At 42.1% G+C, this 14,642-nt stretch overlaps 1 protein-coding gene across 1 annotated transcript in view; it reads right to left on the reverse strand.

Moving 5' to 3' along the window:
- The window catches only part of LOC134957936 (complement factor H-related protein 4-like), a 717,700-nt gene that overhangs the window by 298,809 nt on the left and 404,249 nt on the right, over window positions 1-14,642 (reverse strand). Inside the window, exon 13 of the mRNA XM_063940187.1 lies at window positions 7,161-7,340. Within this exon, the coding sequence (XP_063796257.1) occupies window positions 7,161-7,340 (180 nt within the window). The remainder of the gene's footprint in view (window positions 1-7,160; window positions 7,341-14,642) is intronic.

Below are 14,642 nucleotides of genomic sequence, written 5' to 3' on the forward strand. Positions count from 1 at the left end.
AAGCGGATAACTGAGGCATTGACAACTATGTTGGTGTTAGACGTGCGTCCGGTATCCGCCGTTAGTTCACAGGGAACTAGACAATTTATTGAGGCAGTGTGCCCCCGTTACCAAATACCATCTAGGTTCCACTTCTCTAGGCAGGCGATACCGAGAATGTACACGGACGTCAGAAAAAGACTCACCAGTCTCCTAAAAAATGCAGTTGTACCCAATGTCCACTTAACCACGGACATGTGGACAAGTGGAGCAGGGCAGGGTCAGGACTATATGACTGTGACAGCCCACTGGGTAGATGTATGGACTCCCACCACAAGAACAGCAGCGGCGGCACCAGTAGCAGCATCTCGCAAACGCCAACTCTTTCCTAGGCAGGCTACGCTTTGTATCACCGCTTTCCAGAATACGCACACAGCTGAAAACCTCTTACGGCAACTGAGGAAGATCATCGCGGAATGGCTTACCCCAATTGGACTCTCCTGTGGATTTGTGGCATCGGACAACGCCAGCAATATTGTGTGTGCATTAAATATGGGCAAATTCCAGCACGTCCCATGTTTTGCACATACCTTGAATTTGGTGGTGCAGAATTTTTTAAAAAACGACAGGGGCGTGCAAGAGATGCTGTCGGTGGCCAGAAGAATTGCGGGACACTTTCGGCGTACAGGCACCACGTACAGAAGACTGGAGCACCACCAAAAACTACTGAACCTGCCCTGCCATCATCTGAAGCAAGAAGTGGTAACGAGGTGGAATTCAACCCTCTATATGCTTCAGAGGTTGGAGGAGCAGCAAAAGGCCATTCAAGCCTATACAATTGAGCACGATATAGTAGGTGGAATGCACCTGTCTCAAGCGCAGTGGAGAATGATTTCAACGTTGTGCAAGGTTCTGATGCCCTTTGAACTTGCCACACGTGAAGTCAGTTCAGACACTGCCAGCCTGAGTCAGGTCATTCCCCTCATCAGGCTTTTGCAGAAGAAGCTGGAGACATTGAAGGAGGAGCTAACACGGAGCGATTCCGCTAGGCATGTGGGACTTGTGGATGGAGCCCTTAATTCGCTTAACAAGGATTCACGGGTGGTCAATCTGTTGAAATCAGAGCACTACATTTTGGCCACCGTGCTCGATCCTAGATTTAAAGCCTACCTTGGATCTCTCTTTCCGGCAGACACAAGTCTGCTGGGGTTGAAAGACCTGCTGGTGACAAAATTGTCAAGTCAAGCGGAACGCGACCTGTCAACATCTCCTCCTTCACATTCTCCCGCAACTGGGGGTGCGAGGAAAAGGCTCAGAATTCCGAGCCCACCCGCTGGCGGTGATGCAGGGCAGTCTGGAGCGACTGCTGATGCTGACATCTGGTCCGGACTGAAGGACCTGACAACGATTACGGACATGTCGTCTACTGTCACTGCATATGATTCTCTCAACATTGATAGAATGGTGGAGGATTATATGAGTGACCGCATCCAAGTAGGCACGTCACACAGTCCGTACTTATACTGGCAGGAAAAAGAGGCAATTTGGAGGCCCTTGCACAAACTGGCTTTATTCTACCTAAGTTGCCCTCCCACAAGTGTGTACTCCGAAAGAGTGTTTAGTGCCGCCGCTCACCTTGTCAGCAATCGGCGTACGAGGTTACATCCAGAAAATGTGGAGAAGATGATGTTCATTAAAATGAATTATAATCAATTCCTCCGCGGAGACATTGACCAGCAGCAATTGCCTCCACAAAGTACACAGGGAGCTGAGATGGTGGATTCCAGTGGGGACGAATTGATAATCTGTGAGGAGGGGGATGTACACGGTGATATATCGGAGGGTGATGATGAGGTGGACATCTTGCCTCTGTAGAGCCAGTTTGTGCAAGGAGAGATTAATTGCTTCTTTTTTGGGGGGGGTCCAAACCAACCCGTCATATCAGTCACAGTCGTGTGGCAGACCCTGTCACTGAAATGATGGGTTGGTTAAAGTGTGCATGTCCTGTTTTGTTTATACAACATAAGGGTGGGTGGGAGGGCCCAAGGACAATTCCATCTTGCACCTCTTTTTTCTTTTCTTTTTCTTTGCGTCATGTGCTGTTTGGGGAGGGTTTTTTGGAAGGGACATCCTGCGTGACACTGCAGTGCCACTCCTAGATGGGCCCGGTGTTTGTGTCGGCCACTAGGGTCGCTTATCTTACTCACACAGCTACCTCATTGCGCCTCTTTTTTTCTTTGCGTCATGTGCAGTTTGGGGAGGGTTTTTTGGAAGGGACATCCTGCGTGACACTGCAGTGACACTCCTAGATGGGCCCGGTGTTTGTGTCGGCCACTAGGGTCGCTTATCTTACTCACACAGCTACCTCATTGCGCCTCTTTTTTTCTTTGCGTCATGTGCTGTTTGGGGAGGGTTTTTTGGAAGGGACATCCTGCGTGACACTGCAGTGACACTCCTAGATGGGCCCGGTGTTTGTGTCGGCCACTAGGGTCGCTAATCTTACTCACACAGCTACCTCATTGCGCCTCTTTTTTTCTTTGCGTCATGTGCTGTTTGGGGAGGGTTTTTTGGAAGGGCCATCCTGCGTGACACTGCAGTGCCACTCCTAGATGGGCCCGGTGTTTGTGTCGGCCACTAGGGTCGCTTATCTTACTCACACAGCGACCTCGGTGCAAATTTTAGGACTAAAAATAATATTGTGAGGTGTGAGGTATTCAGAATAGACTGAAAATGAGTGGAAATTATGGTTTTTGAGGTTAATAATACTTTGGGATCAAAATGACCGCCAAATTCTATGATTTAAGCTGTTTTTTAGGTTTTTTGGAAAAAAACACCCGAATCCAAAACACACCCGAATCCGACAAAAAAAATTCGGTGAGGTTTTGCCAAAACGCGGTCGAACCCAAAACACGGCCGCGGAACCGAACCCAAAACCAAAACACAAAACCCGAAAAATTTCCGGCGCTCATCTCTAGTGCACTGTCTCTTCCACTTATAGATGGAAGGATATGGTCAATCATCCTACAGCAGGCAGCAGACAAAGGATAGGGTGAAAAAGAGAGTATAAATGAACCAGCGCTGACTGTATCATAAACAAAAACTTCACAAAGGACGGTTTGTTTATATCAGTGGTGAATGGTAATATACAGGTGCTAACAATTGTATTTTAGAAGGGGGTATATAAGGAGGTTCTAGAACACACATACTTTATGCTCCTGAGTAACCTGGACTCCTAATACAACCAGTGAAACGTGTTGAGCTTATATTACCATTCACCACCGATCTGGACTTTTTTTCCCACATCTTTACTCACCATTGGATTCATTGGTCTCCATGTCGGCACGATTATTGGACATCCGATCCATAATTTGGACCCACACTGCAGCTCAAATTCTAGTTTATCCCTGCAGTGATATAAATGGACTTTTCCTAAAGCTGATGCACCATCCAGGGACCCTCAATATTCCATTCTGGTAATTATTGCTGCTTATAAGTTACTTATTTCAATTAATTGGAAGATGTCCTAGCTGATTGTTTTGGAGCCATATAATCATTTTACAGTAGACTTTTAATCCAGAATTATAACAGACAGGTGGTGTTACTCCTTTTTAATTGAGTATTCTATATACCCTCATATGTCCTATTGAATGTATTTTTATGGAATAAATTGTAATTCTTTTTATAAACAAACCATCCTTTGTGAAGTTTTTGTTTATGATACAGTCAGCGCTGATTCATTTATACTCTCTTTTGCATCCTACATTTAGGGGATCTGACCTTCCCCACACCAGCTGCTGTTGACTGCGCACTTGTTTAACTTTTTTGCATTTGAGACAAAGGATAGGGACCTGGCAAAAATGTCTAGCAATGGGTTGCTCGCTTTTTCCACTTTGTAATGCTGCCCTAATTGCTGACCTGTTCTGCTGTCATACATTCCTTAAAGGTACGCTCGTTCTTTCCTATGTATGACAGCCGACATGGGCATATAATTTGATGCACGACAAATTTAGAGTTGCATGTCAGACTGTGTCTAATAGCAAACCACTTCACAGATAACAGATGAAAAAATGTATCTCCCAGTATTAGGAAGCTACAGATGGAGCCTTCCTTATCTTGGTTCCCCGAGGCGCATGCCTGCACTCCCGGCGTAACTAGGCGATCAATCGGCCTAGTCACGCCGGGAGTGCACGAGCCATTTTGCATTGTAAACGTCTCTGTCTGGGCGGCGCCCGGACGGAGATGCTCTCCATTCAAGTCAATGGGAAGCATCTCCATCCGGGCGCATGCGCCCATCCAGACGGAGATGCTTACAGTGACTAGGTGTGCCCAGGTGGGTGCACCTAGTCACAGATGGAGCCTGAATAACAGAGGCTCCATCTGTACATGTGGTACATGTACATTTAAGACATCCTTTTTTACCTGAGAGGAAATTGCAAGTTCATTCTTATCAAGGGTGATATTGGTTTTAACCAGATAATTCCTAATGCTACGGCCCCTTCTATAACTGGCTAGTAATTTAGTATCAGTTATTTCCAGATTCACTCTGTAACATGGGCCACAGTTGTTTGGATGTTTTATTGAGATTAGCACTAGAAATATTATATTGTGTCACCCATGGTAACAACCCACTCATTAGCTATTGTCTATCCTTTGAGAAAGCTTTATTCATGGTTGTTGTCAATAATGCTGTCATAGGCACGCTGCAAGAACTTGTTTGCCATAACTTGCATTTATTCTTGAGCTAGTACTGGATCAGAATTAATTTGCTTTACTTGCAAAAATTGCGAGTAAGACAAACCCCTTTTAAGGGCCACAGGGTGTGAACTCTGCATATGTAGCAAGTTATATCGGTCTGTGGGTTTTCTATACAAAGTGGTGCAAATTTGTCGGTCCCTCAGTGTAATCTGGATCCAAAAAATGTATATGCTCATTGCTAATATTATATGTGAATTTAACAGGGTGATCCTTCAGATTATGAGCTTCAATGACTGAAACAAATGATCACCTACTACCTCGACAAAAAAATAATAAATTGTCTATGAAATGTGTATAATACACAATGTGCTCACTGATAAACTACATGAAAAAAACACATCCTGTTCTATCGTGAACATGAATATATTTGCGTATGATGGGGCCACACTGGACCCCATCGCACAACCAATACACTGCAAATAGAAACTGTTATCAAAGAGAAAAAAAATATTTTTAAGAATCATATCCAATAATTCAAGACATAAATCCAGATTAGGTCCTCTATACTTAGGATGTCCCGTGAGAAACTCTCTAACTGCCTGCAATCCCATTTTGTGAGGTATTACAGTATATAATGAAGTCACATCAATGCTGCATAACCAAATATCACAGTCATCCACTGTGATCTCCTGTAAATGTTTAAGTAGAGTTGTTGCATCCAATAGATATCTCGGATGGTTTTGTATACAGGGTTGAAATAAACTGACAAGGTATATAGCTAGCAGTTGAAATAAATATTTAGTGGCCACAATTATGGGGCAGCCTGGTGATTTCTGTAATGTCTTATGCACTTTATGCTACTGGATGTGATGGAATTAACGCATTCATTGATTTTTTAGGAATTATATCCTCATGTACAGCTTGTTCCAATAATCTCCCCAATGCTTGGTTAAAGATGTGAGTAGGGTCCTATAGACCCTCACATCACTCAACTGTCGTTGTATCTCTTCAATATAATCACATTTGTCCTGGACGACCAGATATTAGGGCAGCATTACAAAGTGGAAAAAGCAAGCAACCCATTGCTAGACATTTTTATCAGTTCCCCCATCCTTTGTCTGCTGTCCACTATAGGTTGACTGACCATGTCCCTCCATATATAAGAGGAGGAGACCACGCACTGCGGTTACTTCAATGTGAGAGCAAATGGATTCACAGGTTGGGGACCCTAGTGCCTAGGGGCCTAAATTACCATTTGGGTCTGTCCTATTTTTTGTAATCTAATTTACTTTTGGTTTGGTCATTTTTGCTACCAAGCCTTTATGTAAATATGTACTATTGTCTACTGTATATGGAGTATTTATATCAGTTGTTCAGTCGTGCATATACTGTATATTGATTGCTACTCGTATGGTTTTTATCATATATTGCTTAGAATTTACTTTTATATTTATGTGTGATGCCACAGTGGTAATATTGAGAGGTGCATAATACTTACTCATCCCTGTGGATATTTGAATGTAGTAATAGTTACAATGGAGTGTATGTGGACACTTAGTAATATGTCCATATGAATGCTGAAGGTCATTCATAGTTTGTATTTCAAGCCTTTCTGATGTTTTAGTCATCCGCCTTATATACAATGTTGCAAAGTACTATTACCAACATGATATCGGTTGTAATATGGATGTATTGGAGACTATATGCTTAACTTGTGTTACACGTCTTTCAGCTGTATGTATATCCGGGTATCCATGGTGATGGGTGCACTCACAGTGACTCATGATCTATGATGTCACTTACATCAAGCCGCAGGCTAGTTCCTCAATCCCGCATCCGGGGATGCCGTCCACTGAGTGAATATGTTTATAAGGTGAGACTCTATATTTATCTATTTAGCCTGATGACAGTGTGGATAATAAAGCACTGAAACGCTGCTGTACCTAATGCTGGTCTAAGGAGTGATCATGTTAAAGTTCAGGAGTGCCGCACCAAATTAATTCTTGTATATACCAGTTATATATATATATATATATATATATAAAAAATCTCCCAGTTCCGTCACTCACTGGAAACCACAACGTACTGTACCCGGTGCGTTCCCCATCATAAGCCCATAGGTTCCGTGTTATATATCCTTCAATTAAATTGGCTTGATAAAAGGGAAGCGCTGAAACGTTGCCTACAAGCTGTTGTCAGAGTCTTCATTTATTCTATCCCGAGTGCCGCCATTGTAGGATATATATATATATATATATATATATATATATATATATATAGTCCTGACGACAGTTTGTAGTAAACTGAAACATTGACAAGTACATGGTGTGAATTACCAACCTTATTCTTAACTGATCATAAGTCCTTGGAGTGTCACCGGATCCTGCATGCTCTCTCTCGCTCTCTCTTTATATATATATATATATATATATATATATACACACACACACATACACATATGAAAAATAAATAAAGCAATCACTTACCGATGCACTGAGGTGGAGATTCCCATACTCCATTTTTACACTGAATGGATACAGAACCATGCAATTCATAGCCTTCATCACACTTCATTGCAACTGTGTCATTACAATAATATATTGCCTTTGGGTTAATAATGGTAGCATTTTGTGGACTGTGTGCTGGAGCGCATTGAAGTCTTGAGTCTAGAAAAAGTAAAAATTATTTATACATACATCTTAGTGCATACATCTAATGTCTTTTATCATATGTTATGGTCTAATACAATTTTAAATATAGGAAATACTGTACATAGACAAGTTTATAAAGCATATTTATTCTGTAAATACTAAGTTGAGTCATAAAATAGCTCATTGATTTATAGATCAGCAATGTGTTTTATTCAGTTACAATTAAAAATGTCAGATCTTATTTAAGTACCTTATTGTTCTTTTAGTTCTTGCTGTAGTAATAAAAGATTAGGAGGTAAAAATCTGAGATAATCTTGCTTACATCAGTTCTCCATTTAAAGAAAAAAAAATGTTTTGTAATTTTTTTTTCTAGGAAAAATGCTATTTTTGTGATGTACAAAATGTCTTTATCATCAGCTAATAGGCTGTTAGCAGCTCTGGAATCGATAGTAATTATATGGCAAAATACTTCCAACATTTGAGACATCATGCACTGGGCCAAGATGGGATGAGACCTCTTGTACAAAGGGATACGTGAGCATGGGTTCTCTTGTATACTATTTTAGTCACAATACATTGTATCCTATATTTAATAGTAGTCACCAATTAAAGGGCTCTAGACTGTATACAGTACAAATAAGGAAGCAATGACCTTTGAATTGTAATCTAATCACTGGACAAAAAGCACTTAATTTGACAGTAGTTGCTAATGAAAGGATGTGTTGTGCTGGTACTGTATATTGTGTGAGACCACTGTTCTGAACCATTGTGTCACATATAAAAAATAAAGGAAAAGGCATGTGTAAGGGAGGAGGGCAATTTGTAATGCATTAAATAAAAATTAACCTGCTAGATTTAACCACACCATCCATACTAGAATCTAATGTCATAGCAGCTGGACTTTTGTTGTTTGACCAACAGTATGTAAATGATATAGTAAGTCACTGGATTTTACATTAAGGTCCTAGAACAGGTGGTTTTTGTTACATCTAGCAAAAAAGTAAATCAAAATCACATGTGCCCCATGGACTGCAGCTCAGTCCTCACCCAGGAATACCACTCCCCTAAATGCCAACAACACAATATAGACGGGTGGTCCGCAAGCACAAAGTCCTGTAAGAAATGTATTAGAATCTACTTGACTTCCAACTCCCTTCTGGTGGAACTGCTCACACTCTCAGAAAGATAAAGACAGCAAACATTGGATTACATCACTGTCCAGACAGATTTATGCACAGCAGCCGGTTTTTCTTACTAAACTTACCTACTGACAGTGAGATGCATGCACATAAAGGTTTCTTTCTTTTTTTTTTTTTTATTCTATATAAAACAGGATCCAAATATCAACATCCAAAATATAAAACCAAAGTAAAAAAATCCCCAAGGAGAAGACAATAGAGATAAGGACTCTCCAACCACACTTAAAACCTACATTAAATATCCTCTACATGTATTGTGAGGTCCAAAAAAATTGACGTTAATTTCACTAATATTAAATGTTAGTGAAATGTTTATTCCATTATTATTAAGATGTTCACAAAAAAACTATTATGAGTGTCCGAATCACCATCCCAAATGAATATTACATCATCAATGTAACCCCGCCATGTTATGAGTCTGTGCCCAAGCTAGTAGATGCTCCAACAGAGCTGTGCTCCCAAGATGCCATAAACAAATTGGTATAGCTTGGGGCCAGTCTGGTCCTTGATAAAGACCCCTAGCGGGTAGAAACGCGTTGGAAGAGAGTCTGGCATATCTATCATCAATCTCCCCTCTGATAATTGATGTTACAACATCAGGCAGGGATCTGCTGTTATCGGCCGACGGCTGTACCTGTTCACGGCATCATAATCAGTTGTGGTATTTCATGTGAGATATTGCCTTTATATGTTTTAATAAAACCTTTTTTAATTTCATCATACTCTCATTATTTATTAATGAGAAGGATTGCGGAGTACGTGGCAAAGAAACCGTGATGTGAGGATCATTGTCTGTGGAGAAGTGAGTACGGTACGCATTCATATATGAGAGTTATCTGCACTCATACTACAATTAAAGATACCTTTATGTGCGGACAGTCACTATTACTATTGTGAGTGGGGTACGCATTGGAATTTCAGAAGATTTACCATAATTTATCTGAATTGATGCAGGCTACTAGTTGAAGGATATATTGCACCATGACTTTGCCACTTATTTCACATCCAAGATTGACTCCATACGTCAGGACATCACATCCCACCAGTCCAGCAACCAGCCACCACCCATCCTTTGCCACCCCTCCCCTACCCTCTTACCAACTCTGACATCTTTCTCCCATGTATCTGGCGAGGAAGTCATGGCCCTCATACACTCCTCCCCCCCCACAACCTCCCCACTCGACCCTATCCCCTCCCACCTCCTCCGCTACCTCTCTCCTTCTGCCTGTTCCCATCTTGCCCACCTTCTCAATCTCTCCCTCTCATCGGCACTGTCCCCTCTGCCTTCAAGCATGCTCTTGTCTACCCTATTCTTAAAAACCTACCTTGATCCTAACACTCTCTCCAACTATCGACCCATCTCTCTCCTCCCCTTTGCCTCCAAACTTCTTGAGCGTATTGTCTATAATCGCCTCACTGCCTTTCTTTCCTCTCACTCACTGCTTGACCCATTCCAGTCTGGTTTCTTCTCTCTCCACTCCACTGAAACTGCCCTCACAAAAGTCTGCAATGACCTCCATGCCGCCAAATCTAAGGGCCACTACTATCTGCTTATTCTTCTTGACCTCTCTGCTGCTTTTGACACTGTGGACCACCCTCTCCTTCTGCAAATCCTTCACTCTCTTGGTCTATGCAATACTGCCCTCTCCTGGCTGTCCTCCTACCTCTCTGATCGTTCCTTCTCTGTCTCCTCTCATGATGCTACCTCGCCCCCACTTCCACTAACTGTTGGTGTCCCCCAAGGTTCTGTTCTTGGTCCTCTCCTTTTCTCTCTCTATACGTCCTCTTTATGTGAACTCATTAGTTCTTTTAATTTCCAGTATCACCTCTATGCTGATGATACTCAAATCTACCTCTCCTCCCCTGATCTCTCCACGGCTCTCCTCACTCGTGCCTCTAACTGTCTTTCTGCTATCTCTTCCTGGATGTCCCAGCGCTTTCTTAAACTCAACATGTTTAAGACTGAGCTGATCATCTTCCCACCCTCCTGCACAACCTCACCTCCCACAATCTCAATTATCCATTGATGGCACGACTATCTCCTCTAGCCCCCAAGTACGCTGTCTTGGTGTAATCCTTGACTCCTCCCTCTCCTTCAAACCACACATTCAGCACCTCTCACAAACCTGTCATTTTCATCTCAAAAACATTTCCAGGATCAGACCTTTTCTCACCCAGCATGCCACTAAGATCATTATTCACTCACTGATTATTTCCAGACTGGACTACTGTAATCTCCTCCTAACTGGCCTCCCTGACAATTACCTCTCTCCACTCCAATCTATCCTCAATGCTGCTGCCCGGCTTATCTTCCTCATCAAACGCACTACGTCCACCTCCTCTCTCCTACAAGCCCTTCACTGGCTCCCCTTCCCTTTCAGAATCCAATTCAAACTTCTATCTCTCACTTACAAAGCACTCACCCACTCCTCTCCCATTTACATCTTTGACCTTATCTCCCTTTACTCTCCCACCCGTCCTCTTCGCTCTGCTAATGCACGCCGGCTCTCCTGTCTTCTGATTACTTCCTCCTACTCCTATCTCCAAGATTTATCACGTGCTGCTCCCTTCCTCTGGAATTCTGTATCTCTCCCCCTCAGACTCTCCACCTCTCTACAAAACTTCAAACGGGCTCTTAAGACCCATTTCTTTACCAAACCCAGCCAAATCTCATCCTAACCCTCTGTTCTATGCTCTCTATGTACCCCATCTGTGTCACCCCTGTCTGTCTACCCCTCCCCTTAGAATGTAAGCTCTCACGAGCTGGGCCCTCTTCCCTCATGTGCTTATCCTTTTCTTACTTTAATAATCCTCAACTGTCCAAATCACGCAGTTTTTTGGCCACCTGGAACTTATCTCTGTCATTTACTGGTGTAGTTATGCTTAGTTACCCTGTACTTGTCCTATATTGTTTTCACCTGTAAGTCACTGTTTTCCTGTTTTGATTATGTGCATATGTACTCTGTAATTGGGCGCTGCGGAACCCTTGTGGTGCCATATAAATAAAGGATAATAATAATAATAATAATAATGATCCTTTATTGTTTTTATTTTATATCGTCATGAGCCACATCTGGGAATAAGAAGTTCACTTCTACAGAATGGGAGAAGAATATCGGAGGAAAGGACCTCTCATTTTGGGACTGATCTGATCCTAATTGGACATTAAGTATCATTATCTATATGAAACGGCACTGAGCGCCATATACTTGTGGATTCATTTTGTGTTTGTATTTCCATATAAGGGTGAAGTGGCCCTTTTCATCCTCAAGTGGCTGCAAGTGTGTTTTGCGCCTTGGGATATTGATTACATTTGTATATATTAGGGGCCAGTCTGGTGCCCATGGTGGTACCCGTTAGTTGTAAATAGTTATAAATTAGTTGTTCTGCAGTATTAGACCAATAGCCTCCAACACAAAGTTGAAGTAATCATCTGTTAAAACCTCTTTATCAAGGAAGAATTTAAATGCCTGTAACCCCGCTCAGTGATTAATAATCGTATAAAGCAAGTTTACATCGGCTGTAACCAACTTATATGTGGATTTCCACTCAATATTAGACAATTCTTTAATAATAACAACAACTGTATCCTTCAAATATGAGGGTGTTTTTTTTATACCAAAGGCTGCAGTAAGTAGTCCAAATAATGCAACAAATTTGATAACACCAAATTTGTCCCAGCTACAATGGGACGACCAGGAGATTTTCCTCTATTTTTATGATTTTTTAGCAATATGTACATTACCGGTATTGATGGATGTTGAATGGTAATGTACTCACATATACCCTTAGTGATAACATTATTGGAAGTACAGAGAGCTAAAAAAAAGTTTCTAGCTTATTAGTAATACTAACAGTGGGATTGTCCCTTAGCCTCTTATATGTTGATTTATCTGCCAACTGCCTAAGGATTTCCACATTATAGTCCTCAACATCTAGGATGACAATACTCCCCTCCTTATCAGCAGGTTTTATAACAATTTGTGTGTTATCTCTCAAAGTTTTAATTGCCTGCCTCTCTTCCTCATTAAGCTTCATATTCTTGATTGGTTTGAGTTTCATCCTCTCTAAATAATCCTTGACCAGCCATTCAAACAATTCAAGAAAACAGCCCTTCTTATGAGCAGGAAAGAAGGTGGCATTCTTTCTAAAAACACTATATGGCACATCCTCTGGTACATCCATATTTTGATTTCTATCTGTTCTGCAATTTCTTTAAAATACCTTTTTAGGGTTAACCTCCTTATAAACTTCTGCAAATTCATTAGCATGACTAGATGGGGAGAATTTTAGTCCTCATTCTAATACACTTATCTCATGACTGTTTAATTCATGATTGCTCAAAATCTATATTTTTGTCTTATGTTCCATTTTCATCTCAATGTTACTCCTGTCTTTAGTAAGTATCTCTTTTTGAGAAGATTTCTCTACTTTCCTCCTGATCCTTTGTCTATGATTCATATGTATCCTTTTCACCCCTCTCTTGCCTCTTAATTGCTTTTTATATTTTACGGAACAAACCATGGTGGGAATCTCTGATCTAAAAAATGACCCGCTCGTCTAAGAGGTTCAAATCTGTTCTGATCCCTACATAAATTGTCATCTGTCTCTTGTTTCCTCCAAGTTCTTATGGGCTCATTCCTACATTCCTTTCACTATACGTTGTTCTCTGTAACCTCCTCTGGTACATAGTTGATGGTCGTCTATTCAGAACATAAGTATTTAAGGTAAGGACATCATCCTTGGGGTAAAATCTGGCTCTCCTTTGCATATAATATGGAGTGGTCCTTTCCTTATTCCTTCTTAAGGATGTACCATACAGTACTTTACTATCTTTCTTACCTGCAAATATTTTTTCCTTTTTAGTTAACAAATGTTGTTTCCCAGTACTATAGTCATTTTTATCCTATTACTATTTTCTTATTTTTTTTATTTTGAGATCTTTTTAATTTTTTTTCTATTTTCCATACAACTCTCTCCTCGCTCTCCTTAAATTTAGTAAAGGGATTCACCAAAGACTTATATGTGTCTATCTCCTCCACATTCTTCAATTCCTTAGCTTTTTCCTTAATAATAAGTTTAATTAATAACAGTGAACAGGAATTGCCCTGGGCGGGGTCTGCTCTCTCCTGGCCAGTGGACCACACCTCCCCCCTTCTTCCCCTCAGCTAGTCCCCACTTCCCCTCTACCTTGTTCCATCCTGGCAGAGAACCAAGCCCCACCCCTTTCTTCTCCTCAGCCAGCCCTGTTACCACTTCTCCTCTACCCTGCTCTGTCACAGCCAGAGGACCAAGCCCCACCACCTTCTTCCTCTCAGCCAACCCAGTCCTCGCATCTCCTCTACCCTGCTCTGCCTGGCCTAAGAACCAAGCCCCAAACCCTTCTACCTCTCAGCTAGCCCAGTCCCCACTTCCCCTCTACCCTGCTCTGTCCCAGATGGAGGACCAAGCCCCACCCCCTTCTTTGCCTCAGCCAGATCAGTCCCCACTTCCCCTCTACCTTACTCTGTCCCAGATGGAGGACCAAGCCCCACCTCCTTCTTTTCCTCAACCAGCACAATCCCCACTTCTACTCTACCCTGCTCTGTCATGGCCAATGGACAAGGCCCTGCCCCATTCTCCCCATCAACCAGTCCCTGCTTAGCTTCTAGCCTGCTCTTTCCTGACCAGAGGACCAAGTCCACCCCCTCAGCCAGCCAAGCCCCTGCTTCACCTCTACCCTATTTTGTACAGGCCGGAAGACAAAGCCCCGCTCCCATCTTCCTCTTAGCCATGTTGCCGTGTCATCCTTGTTCTACTCTGAAGCTCCAGTAGACAGAAAGAGGACTTCATCATGGTAAGTTCATGTGGAGGGTGACACAAGGATGTGTAATGTAATTGTGCAGAAAGGAGTGTAGTGCTGTCGGCATAAGGTGGTATTTAGTGTAGTGATTCAGGGGATAATTCAGACCTGATTGATAGGCTGCATTTTCGTACAGCAGGCGATCAGGTCTAAACTACGCATGCACATGCACCACAATGCGCAGGCGCATCACACGTGTACAAAGCGGATCACCGATCAGCGATGAGTTTGTGCGAAGGATACATTCGCATGGGCATTCGCAAGGAGATTGACAGG

The sequence above is a fragment of the Pseudophryne corroboree genome, chromosome 9 (genome assembly GCF_028390025.1).
Source record: "Pseudophryne corroboree isolate aPseCor3 chromosome 9, aPseCor3.hap2, whole genome shotgun sequence".
In the NCBI taxonomy this organism is placed as follows: Eukaryota; Metazoa; Chordata; class Amphibia; order Anura; family Myobatrachidae; genus Pseudophryne; species Pseudophryne corroboree.